The 26,351-nt window shown below is 33.7% G+C and overlaps 1 protein-coding gene across 1 annotated transcript; it reads left to right on the top strand.

Moving 5' to 3' along the window:
• Nucleotides 1–24,606, top strand: LOC128671150 (sodium- and chloride-dependent glycine transporter 1-like). The gene is made up of 12 exons (XM_053747395.1): nucleotides 1–162; nucleotides 4,830–4,995; nucleotides 6,000–6,278; nucleotides 6,580–6,796; nucleotides 11,096–11,210; nucleotides 11,566–11,745; nucleotides 14,128–14,317; nucleotides 17,701–17,900; nucleotides 18,514–18,645; nucleotides 19,620–19,754; nucleotides 22,222–22,374; nucleotides 23,761–24,606. Exons 1-12 carry the CDS (start codon nucleotides 154–156, stop codon nucleotides 23,899–23,901), a joined length of 1,917 nt encoding a protein of 638 aa, XP_053603370.1. The 5' UTR covers nucleotides 1–153; the 3' UTR covers nucleotides 23,902–24,606.
• Nucleotides 24,607–26,351: the final 1,745 nt, after the last annotated feature.

Genomic DNA, 26,351 nt, shown 5'->3' with positions numbered 1-26,351 from the left:
TCTGTGGTACCATGTCAAAGACATCCACATGCCGTCACACGCCGTCGGCGAGTTGTGCTGTGTTGTGTGTGTGGTCGGCAAGTTCGGTGACAAATACACATACATCCAAGGATCTGATTCTGAGCAACTACGTTGGTTCGCTGACATAACGCTATGAATAAGGCAAGTGTTTAGTGTGGGTTTTTTAATTAATCTATACTATTATTATAAAGAGGTAAGCGTTTGTGAGTTTGTATGTTTGAGGCGGGTAATCTCCGAAACTACTGAACCGATTTCGAAAATTCTTTCACTATTAGAAAGGTACATTATCCAAGATTGCTATAGGTTATATTTTATCTTAAAATTCCCACAGGAGTGAAGCCCCGGGAAACATCTACTCGAATAATAAGGTGATGTTATGTGCCGCGAAGAAGGAAAGAAAAATACAACTTAAGATCAACTTTTCTTTTTATAAATAGTATTTATAAAAAAGTAATTTAATGAAAAAAAGCCAATGGCTTTTCGGTATCAAATGGAAAATTTAGAAAATTTGTCAACAAAGACATTACAGTTTCTTTTATTAAACTGTATTGTTCGTTTCTCCCTCCCGATATTTTTTTGTTATTACCATAGGAAATGATTTATTTGAAAGGATACAATATTAAAAAAATGCCTGTATAAATGACTATCACTCTGATCTCAATTTTCAAACATTAGGTGATTACCATTATTTATTAAAGACTATATACTTATTACTTTAATATTATAAACAACTGCGTACATAGATCTGTTACAGTTATAATATAATATTCTCTCTCTCTCTCACCTGAGCGATGTCCCGGTTCCTTCCCAGCCGTTGAGCGTCGCAGTCCTCTTCATTGACACGCATATTAATATCATAATCCATTTGCATAGACCTTATTTACTTTATTACTAGCGGCCCGTCCCAGCTTAAAACGTTATAAATTATGCTCTTCTTGAACCTTCCTCAGGAACCACACTATCTATTGGTGAAAACCGTATGAAAATCCGTGCAGTAGTTTTTGAGTTTATCGCGAACAGACAGACGCGGTAGAGGACTATGTTTTATATTATGTAAGGATATTTTATTATATAGCACTTAATTTATTACTACAACCTAAAATGTTGTATATTATTTATGTCCATTACAATCAATGAATATAATTCCTTTATTTGATATCTACGAAATATCTTGCGATATTCATCGTACAGTCGAAAATAAATTACTTAATAAATTTATTACAATCTCACCCTTATTACCGCTACATAAAGATCCATCAGATTACATTACATGTGGCCGATGTACCGTCATGAATACTTGTATTAATGCTTTAATCTCATTTATATCACAAAATTATTTTTATTTCGTATTAGCCAATTTGCTTGCTCTGTTTAAAAAAAATTATATGTTTATAAATTACGAGATTACCCGCCCCAAACATACAAACTCACAAACGCTTACCTTTTTATACTAATAGTATAGATATATAGATGAAAATGTATTTAAAAGATGGTATATTTTTTTTACTGAAAATTATCCAATTTAACTATAATATTTAAGATATCGACCAAATCCTACCAAATTGCCAACAGACACGAGTGAATAGAAGGTATGGGGAACAGTGGTACCACTTTCCCCCGGCAGTGGAACTGAACAACCACAGACTAAAAAGTCTTCGATTGAATCATGCATTAAAAATTTGTACGTAGCTATCGGTTGAAATAATTGTGTATTTTTATATAAATATAGTTACTGTGTCATTGTGTCTTTCAAAATACATTCTAAAAAAAAGCCTATTAAAAGGGCATATCAAAAAAATTATCTAAATCTTGATTATATCATTGAATAGTAGACAATAATGATGATCGATTGTTAGCTAAGTAGTTGTGTTGTAATAAAAATCAGTTTCTATAGGTATATTTTTCATATCTTTTTATGATATTGTAAATTATACCACCATTGTTTTTAGATATGAAAAATGGAATCTACCCATCTATTTTTAATATTATAATCTCGCGTCCCATCCCGGCTTCGCTCGGGTAAAATCATAATGTCTATGAAAAAACCCGTGTCCATAGCGTAGTTTTAAATATCTAAGGGTAAATAGGGACAGACAGACAACGAGAAGCGACTTTGTTTCAGCGACAGTTAAGTTGTAATAAGTATTGATGTGCGGCTGTGCACATAAATGAATGAAAAACGTAAAAAGTTAGTTCAGTAACTAATGTATCTAACATATAACTTTTTTTTTAAATCTGTGGTCCCTACCACAGGAAAGTATTTTTTGAAAAAAATATAAAATAAGAAAATATTCTTGTAGGAATATTTACTAGCAATTATTAACTAATAAATATTCAAAACTAGCTTTTGCCCGCGGCTTATCCCTCGTGATTTTCTATGCGAAAGCAGAACAGACATGATTTTTATACAAACTTTCATCCCCCATTCACTTGGGGGTTTATTTTATAATAAAATTAGCCTATGTTAGAACGAAGGTCTTTAACTAGATGCAAACCAAATTTCATTAAAATCGGTCTAACGGTTTAGCTGTGGAAGCGAGACAGAGAGATGAACAGACCGACAGACTTTTGCATATATGAATATTAGTATGTTTTATCACAAGTATTTTACTCTAAATTTATTTGTGTAGATGTTTTTCGATAAACAAATCAAGATATATAAAACTCTTGCGACTGACTGACACACAACGTACAGCCGAAACTACTGGGCGAAGGAAGCTGAAATTTGGCATATAGGTTCCCTGGGGAGTGTAGGGGAGCACTAAGAGAGAATTTCCAGTAATTCCCACGGGAAACGGATTTTTACTCACATACGAAGTTGTGGGCAAAATCTATTCTATGCTAAAATTACATACTTAATTTTTTTCTTATCAAATGTGTCACACTGGAGTCAGATTGTATTCAAATCGCCTAAAAACATTTTACTCTTACGACCACCAAACCATCCTACATTTGCAAAACAGTCACCAAGCTCTTCCCAAACAGCTGAAAGTCTAGATCCTATAACTACTCCATTCTCGGCCCACAGTTCCGAAGCAATTTAAAACTTCGCCAGAGCATGACTTACATGTAAGTTGGCCACAGGTGCGTTGGCCCGCATATGTTCAAATCCAACTCACTCTACGGCAATGCTTAAGACTATATGCACGGAATAAAGTGTGAAATGGAGCGGTCACAAACATTTTAATCGATGAAACGATCGTACAAAATTATGTTTTATGACAATAGTTTATGCTCACAAAAATTGGACTGGCTGATTGAAATTTTAAAGCTTTTGATACGAGTTAAAGATTCTCTTCCACTTTGCCTTTGGTGCCTTTACTTAACCAATAAATTCCGTTAGCGTTTCAGGAGTAATTTACTTTATATTAAATTATGAAACTTGCTTGGGACATTTGATTTAGTTTGTTCAATACTTCATTAAAATTACAATAAACTTAATTTAATATGGAAATATTTGGTAACCTTATGATTTATTACCTGTAAACCTGTTGTTATAATTAATAAACTTAAAAAGAGATCGTAACTATAATTGTTTTGATTTGGGAAATTTACGATTACTTACTAACTTATCATTTTTACTATTAGCAATTGTATTTTGATCAATATAGTTTTAGAGTAAATATAAACTTATTTGAATTATTTATTTATTTTTTTATTATATAGTATTTCATATTTTCATTAAACCCACTCCTACGTAGGTAGGTAAATGAAACACTACTATATTAGAAATGACTATATAAAAAAATACCAATTCTGTCGGAAAAATATTTATAATAATAAGTACGCAAGCAATATTGCGAAATCTCTGAATTATGATTTATAAAAGCGATAGTATTGAAACAAAGACATAACTAACTGCAATGCCTGCTCCATTCCTTCCTCATTCCAAGTAATAAACATAAAGTATGTGCAAGAACTTAATAGTTCGAGTTAGCGAGACGAACTTCCCCATAATAATATTTGAATAACAAGAATGCGAATCGAACGAAAACTTAACGTCGCCTTTATGACTTACCCTCAATCCCTCAGGAATTTACATACAAATGAGTACGATTATTCCCTTGTTTGAAGGGATCCATTTAGAAGTGTGCCGCAGATTTTCGTGTTCGCTAAAAGTTCGCTAATTACTTTATCGGCGAATTACTACGGTCGGAATATGTTAGCTAAATGGTTAGGAATATGCGGGTTATACAGAATATAACTTCAGGATTAACATGTTCGTATGAATAAGATTATGGTTAGATAGATAGATAGATAAACTCTTTACGTTAGATTACTTCTATGTTTCTCAGCAGTTATCAATGCAAGTAGTCAGCGTCTGTCTGTGTTTTATGAATTTATTTATTTATAAAGTCACTATATAGAATAAATACAGCCTTATACATCGGAGCATTTCAATAGTACATATTGGTGAATTGATTTGAATAAATCTTGCAAAAGGACTTATTCGATTTAATTAAAAATGCATTGAATTCAATCCTTCACTGAATATAATGGATCTTGATATCACTGGAAATATTGAACGAGTATTATTTAGTTATTCACTCCATACTAACATTATAAAGAGAAAGAATTTGTATATTTTTTTGTAATTAATAAACTCAAAAACTATTGGGCCGATTTTGAAGAAATTTGGCACAGATATAGACGAAACCTTCAGAAGTGACATACTTATTATTATGGTTTTACCCGAGCAAAGCCGGGGCCGTTAGTTATATGTAGAGAGAAAATAAACGTTTTTAATTTTGTTAACTTATTTTTATTAATATCTGTACGTTTTAACTTTCTTTTTTTTTTCTTATCAGCCAGAAACAAATGGTAAATTACCGTCGAGTTCAACAGAAAGCGAAGCGATACCAGACAGGGCGTCATGGGGTAGGCCTATAGAGTTTATCCTAGCTTGCCTAGGCTACGCTGTGGGGATAGGCAATGTGTGGAGATTCCCCTATTTAGCGTATAGAAATGGCGGAGGTAAGTCCTTTTTTCTAATGGTCATCATTCTGGACGTGTAAGCAGTCCCGGGTTCGATCCCCGGTTAGGTCATGATGGAAATTGATATTTTTCAGATTTATGGTATTAGGTGCTTACGAGTATCCTATATATGTAAATATTATAAAATTTTGTCAAGTTATAAGTTATAAGTATTTGTCAAGTTAGTATCTCATATGTCTCGAAGACGGATCTTACTTTGGGGCTAACTCGATCTGTGAGATTTGATCGTATATTTATTATTTATATATTCTTCCGATTCGAAGAGAAGAAAATATCAGGATGTAGGTGGGGACACACGAGGTGATAAGCCATTTATAAGAAGAAATGAGCTAGTGTAGGGAGTTGTCAAAAATCAAAATCAAATAATTTATTCAGAAATTAGACCTTCACAGGCACTTTTTGACGTCATATTCTAAATTAAATGATATTTACCAAAGCTACAAAGTACTCTAGCATTTCGGAACGACCACTGCTCAGAAGAAATGCCGAAAGAAATTCATTCAAAAATTGTTGGTCCATATCATGCCTGAAGGCTTACCATTTTTTTAATATACATTTATGAATCATTTTTTATCAGTAATATGACAATGTAAGTACACGATACAAGTCAATGATGTCATAAAAACGGAGCCAACTGGGTTTTCTACAGCAACAACTAGAGTTGCTGCAATGATACACATTCAGTAGCACACCTACTGTCGATTCCCACCTGTCCCACTTCGTGTTCTATGGAGAACTTGAACGAGGACAGCGATCAGCGTGACCATATACTGGATCGCAGGAGTCTGTTGATTACTTGATTTTTAGCTTGAGACCGGCACTACTTGGGCCCCCTTCCTAGGTGTCAATTGGGATATTTCCAGTAATCAGCGGGTTAAAAAAATATTATTAATATTATCATAATTTTTGTTTCATCAATGTATCATTTCGCAAATCTGCTTTTGTTCATACTAACCTGTTTAGTTTTATGTCCATTGTTTCAGGTGCATTTCTTATACCATTTTTTTTAATGTTAATGATCATTGGACTTCCACTATTCTTTTTGGAGTTATATGTTGGTCAATACACCGGTTTGGGACCATTGAAAGCATTTAGTGCAATATCTCCCTTCTTCAGTGGTCTTGGATATTGCACTCTAGTCGTGATCAGCATCATATCTATCTATTACATGATCATCGTCGCTTGGACACTCTTCTATACCATTGTATCGATAATTGGAAGGTTGGATTGGGGCGCATGTGATAATGAATATAACACTGATTGTAAGTACTGTTTTATTATCGTATATGTTATGAAAAAACACTTTACAGACAAGTAACATTTTTTTTAAATTATATATTGTTCAAATATATATATTATTTTTTCAGTAAATTTGGCATGATGCGCGAACAAACAGACAGAAGGACAGACAGACAAACAAAAATTCTAAAATAAATTGTTTTGGCTACTATTAGTTCCATAAAGACCCACTGCAATTATTTTCTTTAATATCTCCTATGAACAGATAAAGTTTATTTACAGTTTAATTATATATATAGATATGTAAAAGGTAATTCTTCACAGTTTGCTACAGTGGTATCTACGACCAGGACTGCCGAAGTCGAAACTTCACAGGAGTTGAGACCCAAACGTATTTCATGCGGGACTGCTTCAGTATAGGAGAAATCTGCACCATTACTGGGTTCCAGCCTTATAATGAGAGTTCTTGCCTGAACGGGACAGAAATTATTCCTTGGTACACGAACGTTACGAGAATAATGGCATCTGAGGAATATTACAAGTGAGTATTTTTCTTTTTTTATAATGTTATCGTTGCCTTTGTTGTAATAATACTAGAGTAATAAAGCAGGTAAATCGATTATAATAATTTTAATTTGGGCTATCACAATAAACTTTTATATAGTTTTACTTTTGTAATAAAATCTTACAAGTTAAATTTCACCTCTCATCACCTTTTATGAGTGTTACATGTTATATTACTGATAAAAAATTATACATAAATTTATATTTAAAAAATGGTAAGCCCTTCTGGCATAATAGGGACCAACACTGTTTGAATGAGTTTCTTTCGGCATTTCTTCTCAGCAGTGGTCATTTCGAAATGCTAGTACGAGTAGTTTGTAGCTTTGGTAAACATCATTTAATTTAGATTATGACGTGAAAAAGTGCCTGTGAAGGCCTAATTTCTGAATAAATGATTTGATTTTGATTTTTGATTTTGAAGATCAACTTTGCCAGCCTATATCCTACTGCTGGTGTACCCAACAGTAAGATATAGGCTGGCAAAGTTGATCTTCAGTCTGGGCTTATAGACCTTGCTCAATTTATGTATTTATTAGCGACCGGCCGCGGCTTCGCTTGGGTAAAACCATAACACATTATACACATAAAGCTTCCTTAAGAATCATACTATTTAAAAAAGCCGCGTCAAAATTCGTCTCGTAGTTTTAAAGATACATAAAGGACAGACAGCGGAAAAGCGACTTTGTTTTATACTAAATTAATGATATTTTTGTTCCATCTAATGCGTTTTATCTATGAAGTTAAATATTATCTACTTTCACTTGTTTTACAGCGTCGAAAATTTCCGCATCTTTTTGTTTCTATGACAGTGCTTTATTATGATAAGCCTGACTTAATGGTAGACCCAGGAACGACTCTCAACGAGGGACCTCCTCAATGATTTACTACACGGATATAATTTTTTCTCGCGCATTGAATGCAACTAGATCTCTCTTACAACACAACAATAAAAGCTTGTATCAAAAGATACATTTTTATTAAAAAATGTTCATTCTGCATGCTCATCGAGAAGTCAAGAATGTGAACACTTGTGGAGGACCTCCTTGCAACAGAGAACTCTAAGGGTGAGTTGCACCATCAAATTTAACGTTGATTTTAACCGGCGCGCTTTAGACAAAATGGCGTACTTTCTAATTTTTCTGCGCACGTTAAAGTTGACGATGCAACCCACCCAAAATTGATTAATGTCTATTTTTTTAAATTAGCACTTTTGATTTTAGACGCTTTCTTTGAAGTGATGATAAAATCACTTCATCGTCATTTGCTATAATGTATCCGCAATCACGATCGATAAAATCAGGACCTTGATTACGAATGACGTAGATATATGTATCCATGCATAAAAATACCTAGATATCTAGAGGCAATCATTCATAACTCAAAATGAACTCACATGCTTTTTTTTCACGATTTAATTTATACAATTATACCAATTTGTATGTACGCATGTTTTTATGCAATTTTTCTTTCTTTCTTTCTATAGATATTTGAATAATATTAGTAAATATTTCATTATTTTCATTCTTAAACTCCTATATTTCAAAATCACTTTTTACCACAAAATTGTATTAAATCAAACTAAAATCTAGCTATCTTAATAATTACTACTTGTAATTAATTTATGAATTAAAGATATATAATGAAGGCCCCCTGGGCAAATATGTTTTAAAATATAGGATTGAAGTATTATCCCATAACACAAGTCTCGAACTTACTTGAGGGCTAACTAAATCAAAGTAGAAAAGGTACGATTAATTAAGCAAATAATGAAACGCGAAAATTTAAAATTAAGTAGTTAACTAAATCTGTGTGGTTTATTGATATATAAACAGATGCAATTGAATTATATTTTCTTTCAAATTGTACTTTTTTTGCATCCCATATTTAATTTATTGATAATAATAAAGTTAAAAATTTTATTACCTTTTCCTGTGCCTTGGTTTACGACACGTTTCGTCATAGGAATATAACCATACTAATATTACAAAAACAAAAGATTCGTATTTTTTGATTGTAATTAATAAATAAAAACTACTACTCCGATTTAGATGAAATTTGGCACAGAGACAGATGAAACTTTCAGGGGTAACAAAGGCTACTTTTTATTATAGTATTACCCGATCGAATCTGGGACGGGCCGCTAGTTATTTAACAAAATTCCACAACAAATTAAAGATCAGAATTTAAATTTATTTAAAAAGCACCTCAGGTCCTTGCTAATTGATAAATGTTATTATAATTTGAACGATTTTTTAATAATATTTATTTAGATAAAAATTTTGTTAATTTAGTACTTTTATTTATTCGATTTTATTTTATGGGATGATAGCATGCTCTCCATTTAAATTTGCATACTCGGGAAAAATATAGGATTAAGTTTTTCTTTTAACACCACATTGTCAAAAAATCGAAACTCATGTTTTTGCTAATAAATAATCTTTGTTTTTGTCTTTAAACCAAATTCTCAATTGCATACGCACTGCGTAGTCTTGTTAGGTTCGTATTACCATCGAGTTATAATGATTTGCTCAAATATTTCAATTGGCAATGGTTTCCTGTTTATTTTAACTTCTAAGCACGTACGACCCAGTCTCCACGTTTATGGACACAACGTGATGCTATCACGGAGCTTTTAATCTATTGACCAAGAATATTTATTTATAGATTGGTATTTTAAATTACCACTATTATTTCCTTACGAATTAAACGTTGAGCAATTAACTAATTATATTACATACAATCGAATTATAATAGTATACTCTTCAGTATCACGAACTGAATTTACTATCATGATTACGTTCTTCGACCTGCTTTAGTTTTTCCAAGTATATAAAAGAATGTTTCTTAAGAGTAGATAACAATAGGTAGAGTACTGATTACGTGTCCTTGGCTTTATCAATCACACTGACCCCCACTGTTAAGAACATTTTTTTTATTTGCAGTAATCACATTGTCTTTTATCAATGACTTACGCTCAGGTGATTCGAGATTGAGGCCAATAAAAAAAAAATATTAGTTTAAATAAATTGAATTAATTTAGTTTTAGGTTTTAGTTGAGGATATTATGCTATTTTAACCATTAACTCGTCGATCGCGCAGAATCGAGATACAATAGATAAAATATTGTTTGACCGGCGCATACGCACCGATTCGTAAGGTAGACGTTATACAGTTAGTGAAATCGGACACATTTTCAAACTGTCGAAAATAACAATTTTAAGCTCAGTTGCATTAATTTTGACATTAATTTTACGTGTGCGCCACCGGTAGTCATTTAGATAAAAGGTGTACGTTGCGTTTTTCTACGCTGGTTAAAGTTAACGTCAAAGTTGACTAGTGCAACGCCCCCTAAATGTATGCTACTGAGTCGAGGTGACGTCACATTACCAGTAGTCAAAAAGCATTCCAAATACTTTAACACAACTAAAAATTACTAGTATGCGAATCGAAAATATAAAGTAAATATTATATAATTAATTCAACATAAATTATCGTGTGTAGATTATATAAAGCAAATTATACCCTATATCTGATGAAGGAAATACCTAAACAGAAAAACGAATAGTACATCTCTCTTTTACCTCAAAATATATTTCCATCCCTTTCTTGGAATGCGACAACAAAATAAATCTATTTGTGCGATCATAATTTTTTTCATAATATTAATCGGAAAAAGATGATACAAAAATGACATACGTGTCCATTTGCGAAATCGACTCGCGAAAAGCTCAGTTAAAATTCGAGTATATTTTCATAGTTCATAAAATTTAGTATCAAATGTTTGTAAAGGGAAGTCTAATCAGTAGAGTATTGTCACAATAAAATTTTATAATTTGATAAGCATATGACTCTATGTGAGATTTTTCCAAAGAGAAGCGCAGGATTATTCCATCTTCCATCCTTACATATTATAAAAGTCCCCAGCCGCACCAGTCTATATGCAATGAACTCAAAAACTACTCCACAGAATTTCATGCGATTTTCGCCAATAAATAATGTGATTCCTAAGAAAGGTGTAAGTGTAAATTTTATTACGTTTTTCCTTACATATTGCAAAACAAAGTCCTCTGTCGCGTCTATCTGTCTGTTCGCGATAAACTCATAAAATACTATACAGATTTTCATGCGGTTCTCACCAATAGGTAGTGTAATTCTTAAGGAAAGTTTGGGTGTATAATTTATTATGATTTTCCTCGAACGAAGCCGGGACGGGCCTCTATATTTATAGTCCCCTTAATGAGCTTTCCTGTCTCTCCAATATAGTTTAATGTTTCAGTGAACGAGTGCTGGGTAGAGGAGATGCCACGTGGGAGAACTGGGGGAGTATCCAGTGGCACATCGTCGGTACTCTTTTCGCATCATGGGTTATCGCATTCTTTTGCGTTATCAAGGTATTTCATGTACAATCATTGCCCACTTATAATCAAATCTTGGAAATTAACGATGCATTTCGTTTGATTGATCGAAAAGCATGAAATATTACGCTTGTCTAAATTTTATGATTAAATGTAATATTGTGACATTGAAGTGAACAAGATGTCAATGAAGACAATGGAGTCGATGAAGTGTGTAATAAATTTGCGACTCTATTGAATTCCGCAGTTATCCATCCACAGCGTATCCTCCTTACGCTCCTCCGTACGCTCCTTATCCATCCTTAAGGAAGTCCTGTGGTCCAGCAGTGGGGTCGTTAAAATTCCAGTTGATAATGAACTCAGATAAATTACCCCAACGCAATTCTTGCAGGGTGTCCAATCGGCTGGTAAAGTGGTATACTTCACAGCCCTATTCCCCTACGTGATGCTGACCGCGTTGCTGATCAGGGGGGTGACACTGGAGGGGGCTTCGGATGGAATCTTGTTTTACTTGCAGCCCGATTGGGGGACGCTGCTTCAAGCTAATGTGTGGGGCGACGCTGCGTCTCAGGTAAACTTGTGTTTTGACAGATTTGTAAGATATTTATTATGCTAGCACCACACTATCACTTATATCTTAATGACAACGTCCGTGACTCCGTGGCTTAACGGTCGTTATGCCGGACTGCCCGGTCAGGTCAACATGGAAAATTAACTTTTTCAGATCGACTTGGGTCTTGGATGTTTATCTATATGTTATTTATGTATATGTATATGTTATAAAATATAGCATCATTAAGTTGATATCCCTTCATAAGTCTTGAACTTACTTTGGAGCCAACACAATCTGTGTGATTTGTCTATACATATTTATACATTTATTTATTTTGATTGAGCATATCGCAATGAAAAATCAGCAGTATATATTGCTGGTATTTCATTGCGATAAATAAAATCACTCATAAAAACTACGTAACGTTCTTATAGATACCAACGCGAATGTATCGCTTCGGTATCTGTCCGAGTTCGGCGAAAGTGTGGAGCTTACTTTACAGTTCAATAAATGGTAGTATCAATTTGGCCCATGACCGAACGGCTTGGAGTAACTTGAGAAAGGGCTTTGTCCAACACTGGAACATTTACAGGCCATTAAAATTTCATAATAGATCACGCCCATACTAAGCAATGAGCTTGTATTCTGGGTACGATGGGCACAGCAACGTGCACTAGATTCCTGCTCTGTAGACATATCTGTGATAACAAGTACATAATGAAAGTGTGATAAAAAAATACATGAATTCGAACACATAGACAGCCTCAGTGGCGTAGTGGTCACCACACCCGGTGCCCGTTCTTTATCTGTAGGTGCTGGGTTCGATTCCCAGCGCTTGAATATCTTGTTATCACAGATATGTCTACAGAACAGGCATCTTGTGCACGTTGCACGTACCCATCGTACCCAGAATACAAGCTCATTGCTTAGTATGAGCGTGATCTATTGAGTGTTATACTTATTTTATGATTTTGCAAAATATTTTACTATCAGGAAGAGAAGACGTGTAGCATAAAGTAAAATAAGTCTTTCGTGTAACTTTTTATTACTATTAATCCAAGCTTCCGACAAAAATATAACTTTGAAGTCTCCAAAGATCCCGGTCTTTTAATAAAGTCGCCAGACAGAAAAATCCCTTAAGCTCAAAAGTATTTAACTAATTGAAAATAAAAGTTTCCGGTTGAGGCACGACTCTCATAATTTATTTAACTTCAAGATTTTCTCTGATAAAGTGACAAAAAAGAAAAAAGGGAAACCACTTAAATGAAGTCACAAAAGTAATTTGGAGTCTCATTAAATTTTTACAACCGACATCAATCTTAACTGTGTGGTAGCCAGTAATGGTATTTCGATAAATAGATTAAGCACAGATACCGAAGGAAATAGATAACAAAAAGGCCAGCCAGTAGGTGTGCCAACTGTTAATTAGATCTAACAAAACATGCAACTTGAGAACATTTTGTAGTAGAAAAATCTGAAAATCCTTGAATTACCTTAAGTATATATAAAATAAATAAATAATTAATAAATATATTAGGAAATCACACAGATTGAGCTAGCCCCAAAGTAAGTTCGAGACTTGTGTTATGGGATACTAACTCAACGATACTATATTTTATAACAAATACATATATAGATAAACATCCAAGACCCGGGCCAATCAGAAAAAGATCATTTTCCATCATGACCCGACCGGGGATCGAACCCGGGAACTCTCGGTTCAGTGGCAAGAACTTGACCACTGCGCCACCGAGGTCGTCAAAATACCTTCGACAATGTTTTTAAATACTTTCAATTGTAATAATCGGAATAAAAAAAACTAGGCTATCTTTGTGCAAGTGCATATTTAACTCCGTATTATAATATTATGTCTCTAATACTTTTTGTGAAATCTCATAAAAAGTATTTTTATTACAATTACACAAAATTAACTCCTGCTAGATAGCAGGAGTCTAAATAGATATTTAGATACTAATCCTAGGAAGATTTACTATGTAATTATCCCTAAGTTTGGATTGACTCGATAAATAAAATTATTCCCATTTACTGCTTGTTTTCATTAAGAAGTTTGGAGATTAGAGAGATTTAGCCGATGAAAGCCCGACTTGAAGTTGTTACGCGGTGTCGAAACTAGCAATATGTATTAATTGTTACTACTTCTTTCGAGTTGAAAAATGGGATATCGTTTTTATTGACACATCAATAAATACGATATTCCATTTTTCAACTATCTTAAAAAATGATGAGGCTTCATATTTCATTAGATGACTGATAAATAGATACTAATATATTAACTTGATCTAAAAATAGATTAGATACAAAAAAAAAAAATATCGCTCATATACATCGCTGTTATAGTTTCGATTCTCACCTTATACTAATTGTATCGTTTTCATGCAGATCTTCTACTCCTTCGGAGTCGGCTGCGGTTCCCTCGTCACCCTGGCTTCGTATAATAACTTCCACAACAACTGCCATTTTGACGCTGTCTTCGTCAGTGTTGCCAACTTCTTGACGTCAATTTACGCCGGTTTTGCCGTATTCTCAGTGCTCGGCTTCCAAGCCAATCTCATGGGCGTCAGTGTTGATGGTAAGTGTTGTTACAAACGTAGCTTTTTATGTTTATACATTTTATGTGATGACTTTTTCATTTTTCTTACGATTATGCAGTTCAAGCGCTAAAAAGTAAAAGGTTATGTTTGTTTAAACTTAATTTTCGTGCAAATATGATATATTGTAAAAAGAGATATGAACAACACATTTTTTCACAAAAAAACGAAAGTGTCTTTTTTATTAATAAATGATGCAGATGATTCAAAATGATATTTATCTTTCGCTATATAATGACTACGACACGATTATGTTCAGATACTTATTATAGGATTTTAGCAGATTTTATAAATCAATTGGTCAGTTGTTCATTTTCACTTACTTTTTTTAATGCTATTGCAGAGTTTGCTTTATTTAAAACGTTTGATGTTTGCTAAAAATACAGAAATAAAAATCTAATAAAAATAATAGATACTGTTTTAATGTGTATCAAAACTTGCAATCGTGGATCTGGGTGGGATCTGATAGAATTAACATACTTATTGGCTTAAAAAACTAAGTCATGCTCTGTGAGACTGCTTGTTCTACAAACTGAACTCCATGTTATGTTATGTCTCTAGTTCTTTTTGTGAAATCTCCGAAAGCAACCCTAGCCGCATGCAAAATCTAATATTGAAACAATGAATGCTTTTGGATAATTAAACAACAAAAGAATCACTGGCTTGTTTGTGTTGCGATAAGGCAACACAATTTCCGTACGTTGCCAATTCAGTGGCTTTTATAGAACGCGTTAGAACATGAACGAATGAATTTGAAGTTAATAAAAAGAAACAAGATGGGATTTGAACTTGCACAGCAGATGTGACATACAATTGAAGCGGTGGTGGTGTACCTAATGGTTAAGACGCCCGCCTGTGGACTGAAAGGTCTCAAGTTCGTATCATAGCCGTGCCATATGAGTTTGTATACCAATCTGACTCATATTAGTAGTTCTCATATACCACCACTTGCTTCCGGTGAAGGAAAACATCGTGAGGAAACCTGAACAATGGTTGACGGTTTAGTTCCCTAGTGTGTATGCTTCTTCGCCATCTAGTGGCAGGTAGACATGTCAGATGCCTTTAGGCGACTTGAATAAAATCTGACACCAGTGTTAGCAATAACACACTCGATATGATGATTAATACATCAAAAGCCATTTGAACGTCACCAATGCTAGGGGTTAGGCTTTCTCCATATTTATCCATTCATAATGGACAAATCAGGCCCATAGCAATTGGCGGGTTTTACGTACAATCCTCGGCACATAAGTTGAACCAAAATGGCGGCGTTTGCGCAGGTTTAATTACTAGGACATATATGTGCGTAGTGCGACTTTAATATTTACATCTCACCATCGAGTCGATTCGCAGTGACAGGCAGCTAACCAATCACAGTGCGCTAATTGTGACGCACCGACAACTTCACCGCAATGTGATTGGTTCGCTGCATCTCACTTCGAATCAATTTGATAGTGAGGAATGAAATACAAATTTGCCCTCTGAATTAGTGAAATGACAAGATACCTACTATTTCATTTATAGTAGTAAAACAAAGTACAATTTTAATCGATATATGCGATTAAGAGTTCCGTGAATTTGGTACAATAGGTATACTAAGTTTGATATCACGTAGAAACTGATTGGCAGACATTTTTTATCACTATGTGAAGTTGAAAAATATAAATATAAATATAATAAATTATATAAAAGCGATTTACTTTTTTATTTTATGTAGTTAGTCTATCAACGTCTTTGTAGTAAAAATTATTTAATTTAAAAAAAAACATTATAAGAGAAAAAAAATTTCTTGGGATAAAATTTGGATTTATATTCGTCAATATTTGGAATTTTGGTTATAGCACTTTCTAGCTCGTTAATTTTAAAATTTCATTGTGTGTATGGGCCGTGACGTTTGTTGTATGGGACCCCATTATATAATCTTGTTATAGCGGCATCAGAAATACATTATATCTGTGTAAATTTGAAATGTCTAATTATAATGGTTAATGTGATACTGCCTGGTGACAGACAGACAGCGGGGTTTTAGTAATACAGTTTTATTTTCGCATTCAGTACGGAACACTAAAAATGGTACATGCGCTTTTAATTCCTGATTTTTTTTTTAATAATACGTAAAAAATATCAATAATAATACGAGTATAAATGTATTATCATCTGAAAGAATCTCAGTCGCTCATACCTCTATAATAAACATGCGTAGTTTACGCGTTCATTATCCTACCAAAATGAATGGTTATGTGTTCCACTGATAAGAAGTTAATTATTCTTCGTCTGTTGATAACTAGAGATATTGCTGATACTATGTTTCAATAAACTTAGCTTATCATTTTATGAAACATCGTGTTGACAATTACTTATATGGAGAGTACTCGTATTAAAATTAAACGCAAAATATGCTAGCCTCAAAGTGCGTCATTTTTGGGGATTTTCTACTATAAATTGGCATGATAGGGATCAACCTATTCAAGTGAGTTTATTTCGGCATTCTCCTGTATACATATATTATTATATCAGTGTTTAATAAAACAATGTGAAAATAATATATAATTCACTTCATAATACAAACTTCAATTTAATAAAACATGAACGCTACGTACGCCATTTTATGACATGTGAAAACTATTCTAATAATTATTTAATTAGGTATTGCTACAATATCTATATCTGTAACTATATTAATTATCATCTACGTGCATGTCAGCGCAAACTGATTATAAAATTATGATCTCCTGATTTCCATTTTTGTCTAAGTACTTATATTAATTTGAGTAAAAATTTCTTACGTAACTAATATGATGAAACAATTTGAAAGTTGATGCGATAATGATATTATTATCTTGCTCCATTAATTTTGATGTTAACTTAAACGTGCGCAAAAAAAACGCAATGCACGTCATTTTGTCTAAACGTCAGCGGCGCGCCGGATAGTATCAATGTCAAATTTGACGGGGCAAGTCACCCTAAACCTCATTGACATGTCGTGGCGTTCCGTTGGGCTCCTTTGTTATCTGTTGATTTTTACATTGACGTACGTCGACCTACCTACGTCAAATATCCATACAAATTCTACGTTATCCGTCGACAGATGTCAAAATAAGCGAGCAAGACTGAGCTAAGAAGCCGCACTCTTATTATGCTAGCTTCACACTGTCGCCAGGTTGCTAAACTTTAGCGGATTCGATATACATTGCGGATTATTCATTGTGATAAATAAAAGCACTCGTACTAACTGCGCAATGTTCTCGCAATAGCGTCGAAATGTGAGTGAGTTCGGCGACAGTGTGGAGCTGGCATTTACACAATGTGGTTGCTATTATTGCGAAAATTTACTAAGCGAATGAGTTTGTTTTTCCTTTCATAGATGTCGCTGAACAAGGTCCAGGCCTAGCGTTCGTGGCGTACCCAGAAGCCTTGCTGCAAATGCCAATCCCGCAGTTCTGGTGCATCATGTTTTTCCTTATGCTCTTCATCTTGGGTTTGGGCAGTCAGTTCGCAGGCATCGAAGCTATCAACACAGCCATTGTGGACCAATGGCCGAACCTTAGAAAGAATTATTGGAGGGTAAGTGATGATTGTAAGTTATTACGTTGAATTGAAATGCCAGCAATGTACTCGTAGTACAATTGATTTTCACTTAATACCGGTTTTGAAGTTAACATTTTGGATCTTATTCATAAAAAAAGCTAAAGCATATATTTAGCTAAAATATGTTTTGACATTGACATAATGAGATAAATATACTTTTTCTTAAAGTAAACTTGAAAACTTTACAATTAATATTGATATTTAAAATTTTAAAAAATCTTAATTAAAGTGTCTGTAAAAATCAGAGGGCTAAATATAAAGCTATAGAAGGATAAGTTTAAAGCGTATCATCAATTTTTTTTGCTGTAAAACTTGTAATTTTTTTTTTTAGTTTATTTTTAAATTTTGTTTAATGACTGTTTAGTTAAGATTTTTCAAAATTTTCACATTTCAGACACTATAAATATAACATAGGTAAAAACGGAATATCACATAAATGACAAAAACAATACTTAGTATGTTACAATGATTCTAATTCTTCTTTAAATTGTGCTATCCCGTCCGGAACGATCGGTTCACGAAAATCCACGACAGCACTAGAAAGTGTACAACTGCTACCAATTTATTAATTATGTTTTCCATCCCCCAGGTGACAGCTTTTACATGTACTTGCTGCTTTATCCTCGGTATTCCTATGTGCTTCAGCGGTGGTGTATATTTGTTTACTCTGCTCGATTGGAACACTGCCTCTTGGGCTATACTGTTGATCGGCATGGCTGAGGTACGTTTAATATTTTTAGACCATATATTTTTATGTATATGCAGATCTAGGTAGGTTATGCCCGCTGTCAAACTCCGATAGACGCCGACGCGAATGCATTAACATTGCGTTGTTTATGCGAGTGCTTTCATTTACCGTAATGGAAAACCAGCAATGTATATCGAATCTGCCAAGTTTGACGAACGTCCGCCATAGCGCGATAGATGGTGTGGATCGGGCATAACAGATGACATATTTAACCACTCTTAGAATATGCGATAAAAGAATACTTAACTGATTTTTTTCTGGAATTAACGCGTCCGAAGCCGCGGGCAAAAGGTAGTATTCTTATATAAATAGGGTATTGGCATATATAAAATTAATCCAAAATCGATACACCAACATATCGATTTTGGGTTAATTTTATATATGTCTTTATTAAAAAAAAAAAGTTACGAGTACGTTCTTATTAAAAAAAAAACAAAAGAAATCGTGTGATCTTTTGAGAAATTAAGTATTTGAACGAGACCGGGAAGATTCGGAAATCAAAATAATTATAGCGTTTGGTAATTACCCTCACTACAAGTATAAACTTGTGAATTAGGTTTTCACAAGATAATGATAGTTGACATTTGGTTTCGCCTTATTAGCGCCTTATTAAACCTTATTATACCTAAATAGGGCCCCTCCAATCTCCTCCCTTGGATGGTATTCGAGGCGACTAAGGGACACATAACTTTGACAGCTGACGACAAAAACATATTCTGACATCATCAGGCAGGACACCTGTCTGGAAAAAGTAATATCACTCGATCGAGTTCAACATCTTCTTTGAGTCTCTAAAAAAAAGGAAAACGCAAAAAGAAAAATTTACCATCCATGCCATACACTCTAGATTATTTTGTCTAAAAATAATCTAGATAATAAATGACAGTAATTAGTATAAATACGTATTATTACGTCGATGAAAACAATTTTGTTTTTTTTTTTTTCAGTGCACAGCAGTGTCATGGAGCTACGGCATAAACCGAGCACTTAAAGACCTGAACGCTATGGGTATGAAATTGAACAAGGTTTTCATAATGTATTGGAAGACTGTTTGGCTAGTATTGTGTCCGGTTGGCAGTGTTGTAAGTATTTTTAGTTGTTCTATAAAATATATTAACGATTAATCGTGTAGCATTGCATGAATAGCTAAGATACATTCCACATCGGCGGAACATAACTTTTTTACGAAAATGCCATTTTTGACGCAAGCTTTTATTGTTGTCAGAATGATCTTTTTACGTTCAATGTGTTCCCAAAAATTACTAGGTATAAAAATGTCTTCGTATATACATCTTCGTCATCACGGTTTCAAGGAAAACTTTTTTGTTCGAACGTAATCTGTATTACCTACTTATTAATTTAAAGTTTAATGTGTTGAAATATATGATTCATATCGTACGTAAAGTTAATATTCATCTAATATACCGAATCGCATAAACTTCACCGTAATCCACTTAGAAATTCAATTGGTAATGTGGTTTACATACCAAGAATTGGATATTAGTGTACAAGAACGTTTACATTGGATTAGCCAATGGTGGCTTTAGAGTTCCAAATTTGCTTTAAGTTAAGGCTCGTTGAACAATAACGAAAATTGGCCTTTTGAAACCGCTCTTAACTGGAAATAACTAGATTTGTCGAGTAAAATGAAATAAACAATATAACAATTTTGTCGATTCGAGATTTATTGAGTAACAACCCAACAAATTGCAAAGTAATTTTGATTCGCAGCGTTCGAAAGTCTATTACTGTCTAACAGTCTACCATTTCGACGGCTACCATAATTTGAACCTTCTAAATAATGTTAACAGACTTCTATTTGAACAATAGCTTTGGTAAATAATAATTAATTTAGAATATGACAAGTAAAAGTAAATGTGAAAGTCTAACTTCGATTTTGAGTCATCTGATTTTCAATCTGGTGATTGATACATTATCAGTATTATATCACCTGATTAACCATATACTCGTTCATATTTGATGTAGGCGTCCTTTCAGTTCCCGCCACTTTTCTTTCTTTAGTTTAAATCGTCAATGTCACATTTACATTCTCATTTGTTAATCTGGACGTTTTCTGTCCCGTGGTCTCCACTCTGTCGTCTGTACAATGAGTCAGGATAACATACATAGCGCTATCCTACTAATAATAAATCAATTTAAATAAAATATCTGTAACATACTCTTGATTTTGCCAACTGTATCCGCCTTAAACTGGAATAAACCAGTGCTAACCAGTTGCATAATTGCTGATTTTCTCTGAGGCACTGGACTAGTTGATCGGATTATGCTTTAGCAGGGATTAAGCGGAGCATAAATGATGATCCGAATCCATTAAAATCAGTCTGGTGTGTGTAGGAAATGCTAAATAATTATCCGTAGAAAAGATGTAGTACAGAGGTATATATTTTTTGGACATAAACTTTATTAATACATATCAAAGATATTTTCTTCTTCAATAAGTATTTTATTAATTATTGACCTATTATGATCTTGTTTGAAATTAGTTAAATTATTATACGCAACGTAATATTAGGGATAATATAAACAGTCGATCATTATTATTTTTAATATTATTAAATAAAATGTTAAGACAAGTCAGCTTTGTATGTGTGCGTATTGAATTGATAAGAAAAGGGGCTGGTTTATTATTTTCTTTGCTACTAATGATAACTTATCGAGTTATCACAAGCTTTTACGTAGTTGTGCACTGTCGAATTCTTATGCAAATACTGGCCAGCAAACAATGAAAAAGAGTGTTAGCATTAAGGCGAAGCTGATATGACGTCGCAAAAAAGGTGTTTCTGCCACAGATAGGTAATGTTCTTATATCCTGTAGTTTCTGCCTTGTAAGCGCTTATCTGATAGTCAGTATATATTATATAAGTATCTCGATACGATAACACTTAAAATTATAATTACATTTAACTAATCTCTGATTATAATAGTCCATGTGACTGTGTATCAATTATCAAAATGTTCCATGTGCATTTGATAATATTTACAGGTATAGACAAAAGCCGGGCATTGTATTGTTCTTGTAGTTGGGATAAAATGTTGCCTAGTAATTCTTAAACTTCTGAACACGTAACTACAAATATATTGGACGGGACTTAGAATGAACTACAAGCCGCGCCAAAAAGACATTACAAAGACTAACATTTGATCGCCCCATTTTAAAGCACAGCCATTGGAGGTAGGGATGTAGGGGTAATGAGGGTACAGGATTATTTTTATTTATTTATTATTGGAATATTTTCAACCGCCCGCAAGTAAGATGACCGTTGGTCAACGACTGACGTTGACAGTTAAGACCGTGACAGCTGACGTTGTCAACAGGCACGACCATTGATTCCAACGGCTTTCAAACGTACAAAAAAAAAACAAAAGATGGAACTCATACAATCGATCAAAATATATTTACAAAAACAAGGGTTACAGTATGTGTATGTTATTTTGTCACAAATATTAGAGTTAAGCAGATCAATCTTATTAACAATTATGTATGTATCCGATATAAATGATTTATGATACTTAATTATTGTTTTTCAGAGCGTTCTGATATTCGTGTTCTCTGATTGGACGCCGCCTTCGTACGAGGACTACGTGTTCCCATTGTTCGCAGATCTGTTGGGATGGGCCGTCGGCCTGTCCACCCTAATTCTGTTCCCAGTGGGCCTTTGCTGGGCCCTGTATCAAGGCTATGTGAGTTTATATTATAGTCTACTATCAGCCCGTCCCTGTTTCGTACGGGAAAATGTGTATAGAATTTTATAAATTTATCGCGAACAGACATGCGAACGCAACGCGAAGCGGCAGAGAACTTTGTTTTATGTAAGAAAGAACATAATAAATTACACATCTAAATTTTCCTCAGGAATCACACATACCTATATATTGGTAAAAATCGCATGAAAATCCGTGCAGTAGTTTTTGAGTTTATCGCGAACAGACAAACAGATGCGGCAGAGGACTTTGCAAGGATACGAATCCATACGTAGTGAGTGCGCGCGCTAAGGAGTTTTGCGTGCTAATCTACTTTTTCATTTCCCTGAATATTTTAACAAATTTATATCAATCTAGAATGCGGAATCTCGCTTCACTTAATTATTTTATTGAATTACAAACTTACAGAAAATATTTTAAAAAGTTCTAATTAACAGAATCAGTCAATGAGCAAATTTGTATAAAAAGTCTTATAATGTTACTATTTCTCAAACCTAATTTATCAACCCTTCTTATGTACCTATACTTTCTATTTGTAATCATATCTGGACATACAAAACCCACTTCTACGTTAATAATTGAGCTGCAAATACCGAATGTATTTAAAACGGATGTTATTGCATATTATTGTAACATTGAGTTAATTTTATGAGAGCTGGAATCCAGCCAAAGGTAAATGTAATAACACGGCTTGTTCTATTTGTCTTGAATGACCTTAATACACACGTTCCCTACAAAATTATGGCTAATTGGCGATAAGTATAAGTTTTTTCCAAAAATATTATAATAGACTTCAGGCTATATAGGATTTGTCATCTTGTAATATAAAGTGTATTCAATGTTTACCAACGGTCGGTTGCAAAAGTTCAGGCGATAATTCCTTTTTTAAAAATTAAGTTAAGGACAAATCAAACAGAATTAAATCCAAAATAAGTTAGAGGATTGCGTTATGATAAAATCAACGATGCCATATTTCAACGGGGTCAAGTGTTATTGACAACGTTCAAGTTCAAGCCCATGTTTGGGCCGTATGCCTGATTATCTGCTTAGCAGTATAAAAAAAACAAAAAATACTTTCTAAGATAAATCCCTCTTTGTACAGGATTATATGAAGCTAGCGTTTGCCCGCGGCTTCGCCCGCGTTAATTTTCCGGGATGAAAGGTCCAACTCCATACATAAAACTACACGTATGCAAAATTTCAAGAAGGTTGGTTAATTAGCTAGAGCGTGAAGAGGTAACAAGCAAACAAACTTACTTTCGCTTTTATAATATTAGTTAGGATATGGAACAAAACAAAAAATATAACCAATTACTTATAATTATTATCAATTAAGTACTTAACTATATAATTATTTCTTTTCAGCGTGGAAAAAGTCTATTCACACCAACGGCACAATGGCGACCAGCTGTCAAGACCTTGAATGCTCCAAGATCAGACTCCGTTATGACCATGGACTCCGCTCAGTCAGAAGGACCTTACGACAATATGGGCTACATTATGTGATAGCTCAGAATTCAATCCTGTATGTAAAGATAAAAGCGTTTATTTGATGCTACGAGCACGCACATACAAAACAAGAAAAGCGTGAATTTACTACCCATAAGGCAATACACATCTTTCAGGTCTAACTCTCGGGTTATCCTGCGGCCACTGCGGCCGCGCTATCATTACGATCCGTCAATTTTCTTGAGGAAGGTATAATTTCCAAAGTCAACCATTCATAAAATTGACAGTAAAGATTAATTATTTTAAAGTCAGATAGTAAAACTAATTCTTGTCATTGTCAGTAATTTGAAAAATTGTAATGACAGCGCGGATGAAGCGTTCATAACGCTCTGAGAAACATCCTGCTGCTGCATCTGGAACTGCTTCAATCTTCACAATGTGGTTGAGCCAATGAGACAGTTGTCTCGCCTTTAATGTAAAACCTGTGTATTAGTATAAACATATTGATGAACTATTTAAATGCCTGGACATAATGTGAGAAAAATCTGCCTGTAGGCAATACTTTGCCTAAGAATTTTAAAATTGAATGCCTGAAGATTACAAATTATAAGATCTCTATTAAGTTATTCTCAAATTGTAAAATGAGTCATTTTAAACTAGGATAAGATGAATTTGTCCTATAGATAAAATACTTCTATATTTATAAATATGAAATGTATTTCATTGTACATATTTATGTACATTAAATGTTTGAACTCCATATCAACGAGTTTAACTTAATTATTTAGGAAATATTTACCAACTCGCTTTTTCCCTGTGAAATTGAATCTGCTTCGAGTACGACGTTAAAGTTTGGTGTTAATTCTTCGATAGCATTCGGAGGGTTATTATCAGGCGGTTGTAAAATCACAGCCAAATCATAAAAAAATTAAGGTATATTTTCACGCTGGCCCTGGGCTTGTTAGAGTCACACCCCTCAATGCTACAGAGAGAACAAACTGCTATTCGGAGTGGACAAAATGATACAAAAGTATTTCTTACATCGAGCCACCTACAGACCTAAATCTTGGGATTGCTCCAACTTTTATTTATTTCGAATGCAACAAAAACTTTGGCTATAGTCTGCCAATTCTTGTTCACTATGAAATTTAAGTTCCTAACTGACAAACAATAGCTGCAATTGAAAGCCACAGTTTGGAGCGGAATTCATAAACAAAGACCGCAAATACATTGACTAGGTACATCTATTCTTTGATTATTTAAGAAACATATTACTTATTCTTAGGGTGGGTTTCACCGTCAACTTTGACGTTAACTTTAACGTGCACAGAAAAACGCAAAGTACGCCATTTTGTCTAAGCATCATCGACGCGCTGGTGAAATTCACCTTTAGAGCGTTAAAATGTAGTGATTTTTGTTGTTACAATGTTAACTTAATTTCAAGTGAAAATAATTTTGTTTGTCATCGATGTTATTATTGAAAAAAGTATGATTTTTTTTTATTAGAAGATAAAAATGCAATAGGAACATTTAGATCTCGACTAAAACCCTGTCCAAAATCGAATGATCTCTTTGTTTATGTTGGTGGAACTCTGAATACTGCTTGAAGATAGATAACAGATGAAAAAGCATATTAAAAGAATAAATTAGCTTGATCTGTGACTTATCTTTTGAAAAAATTGCAGGCTTTATTATCTGTGGAATTTGTGACAGTGGCTTGCAACTTTTTAATTAAATGATCTGTATAGTAGATTTGCGGATTTATGAGAAATATAGGGTTTTAAGAGAGAAACGGAAGAACATTTTGTTATAAGAATACTTTGTTGAATTTCAGGTTATGTCAAACAAAGAAAATTGGGTAAATATTTAGTTCAATAATATTTTTATTAAACCGACCCGGGTCACAAAGAATATTATTATTTATCTTATAAAGAATGTCTTTCTTATATAATAATTTTAATTTGGGCAAGTATTCATGCTAATATTATAAATGTGAATAAGTTGGTCCGTCACGCTTTCACGGCAAAACCTGCCTAGCTGATTTTAAAGAAATTTGGAACAGTTACTAGGCGTTACGCGAGCGGAGCTGCGGGCAGTGGCTAGTGCTCTATTCAATTTACAAATGGTGAACTTCCACGATGACTTAGCACCAAAAAATCAAGGGTTGTAAATACATTATCTGTGGGTATGTCACGTCCGGAAAAAAATCGCCAGCGCGAGGGTTCGGCTGGTAATTGAATAAGAAGGGCTACACCCCCTAGGGGAGCGATACCCTCAAGTCATACCTAACAAATTGATAAGATTTATCGGATCGGTGAGATTCACCTAGAAGTTAGCTGAAAGGAAATGAACTTGGACAAACTTTGTTTCTTTCGACTTGTTCTTCTGTAACCTTTATAATTTTGGAGGTTATTATGTTTGTTCATTTTTTGATCTTACTTTTTTGAAGTCAAAGTTGGAAACATCTGAACATTCATTTCTTTTGATTTAAATAATCTAAGACGTTA

The sequence above is a fragment of the Plodia interpunctella genome, chromosome 7, assembly GCF_027563975.2.
Source record: "Plodia interpunctella isolate USDA-ARS_2022_Savannah chromosome 7, ilPloInte3.2, whole genome shotgun sequence".
Classification (NCBI taxonomy): Eukaryota; Metazoa; Arthropoda; class Insecta; order Lepidoptera; family Pyralidae; genus Plodia; species Plodia interpunctella.
The sequence above is the reverse complement of the archived record's forward strand: the minus strand, read 5'-3'. Positions and strand labels throughout refer to the sequence as shown.

What these genes read in the sequence shown, in the direction of transcription:
- LOC128671150 (XM_053747395.1), top strand. An exon ending in GCATCTGAGGAATATTACAA is followed by an intron (nt 6,797 to 11,095) that starts GTGAGTATTTTT and finishes TTAATGTTTCAG; the next exon opens with TGAACGAGTGCTGGGTAGAG. An exon ending in CATTCTTTTGCGTTATCAAG is followed by an intron (nt 11,211 to 11,565) that starts GTATTTCATGTA and finishes CAATTCTTGCAG; the next exon opens with GGTGTCCAATCGGCTGGTAA.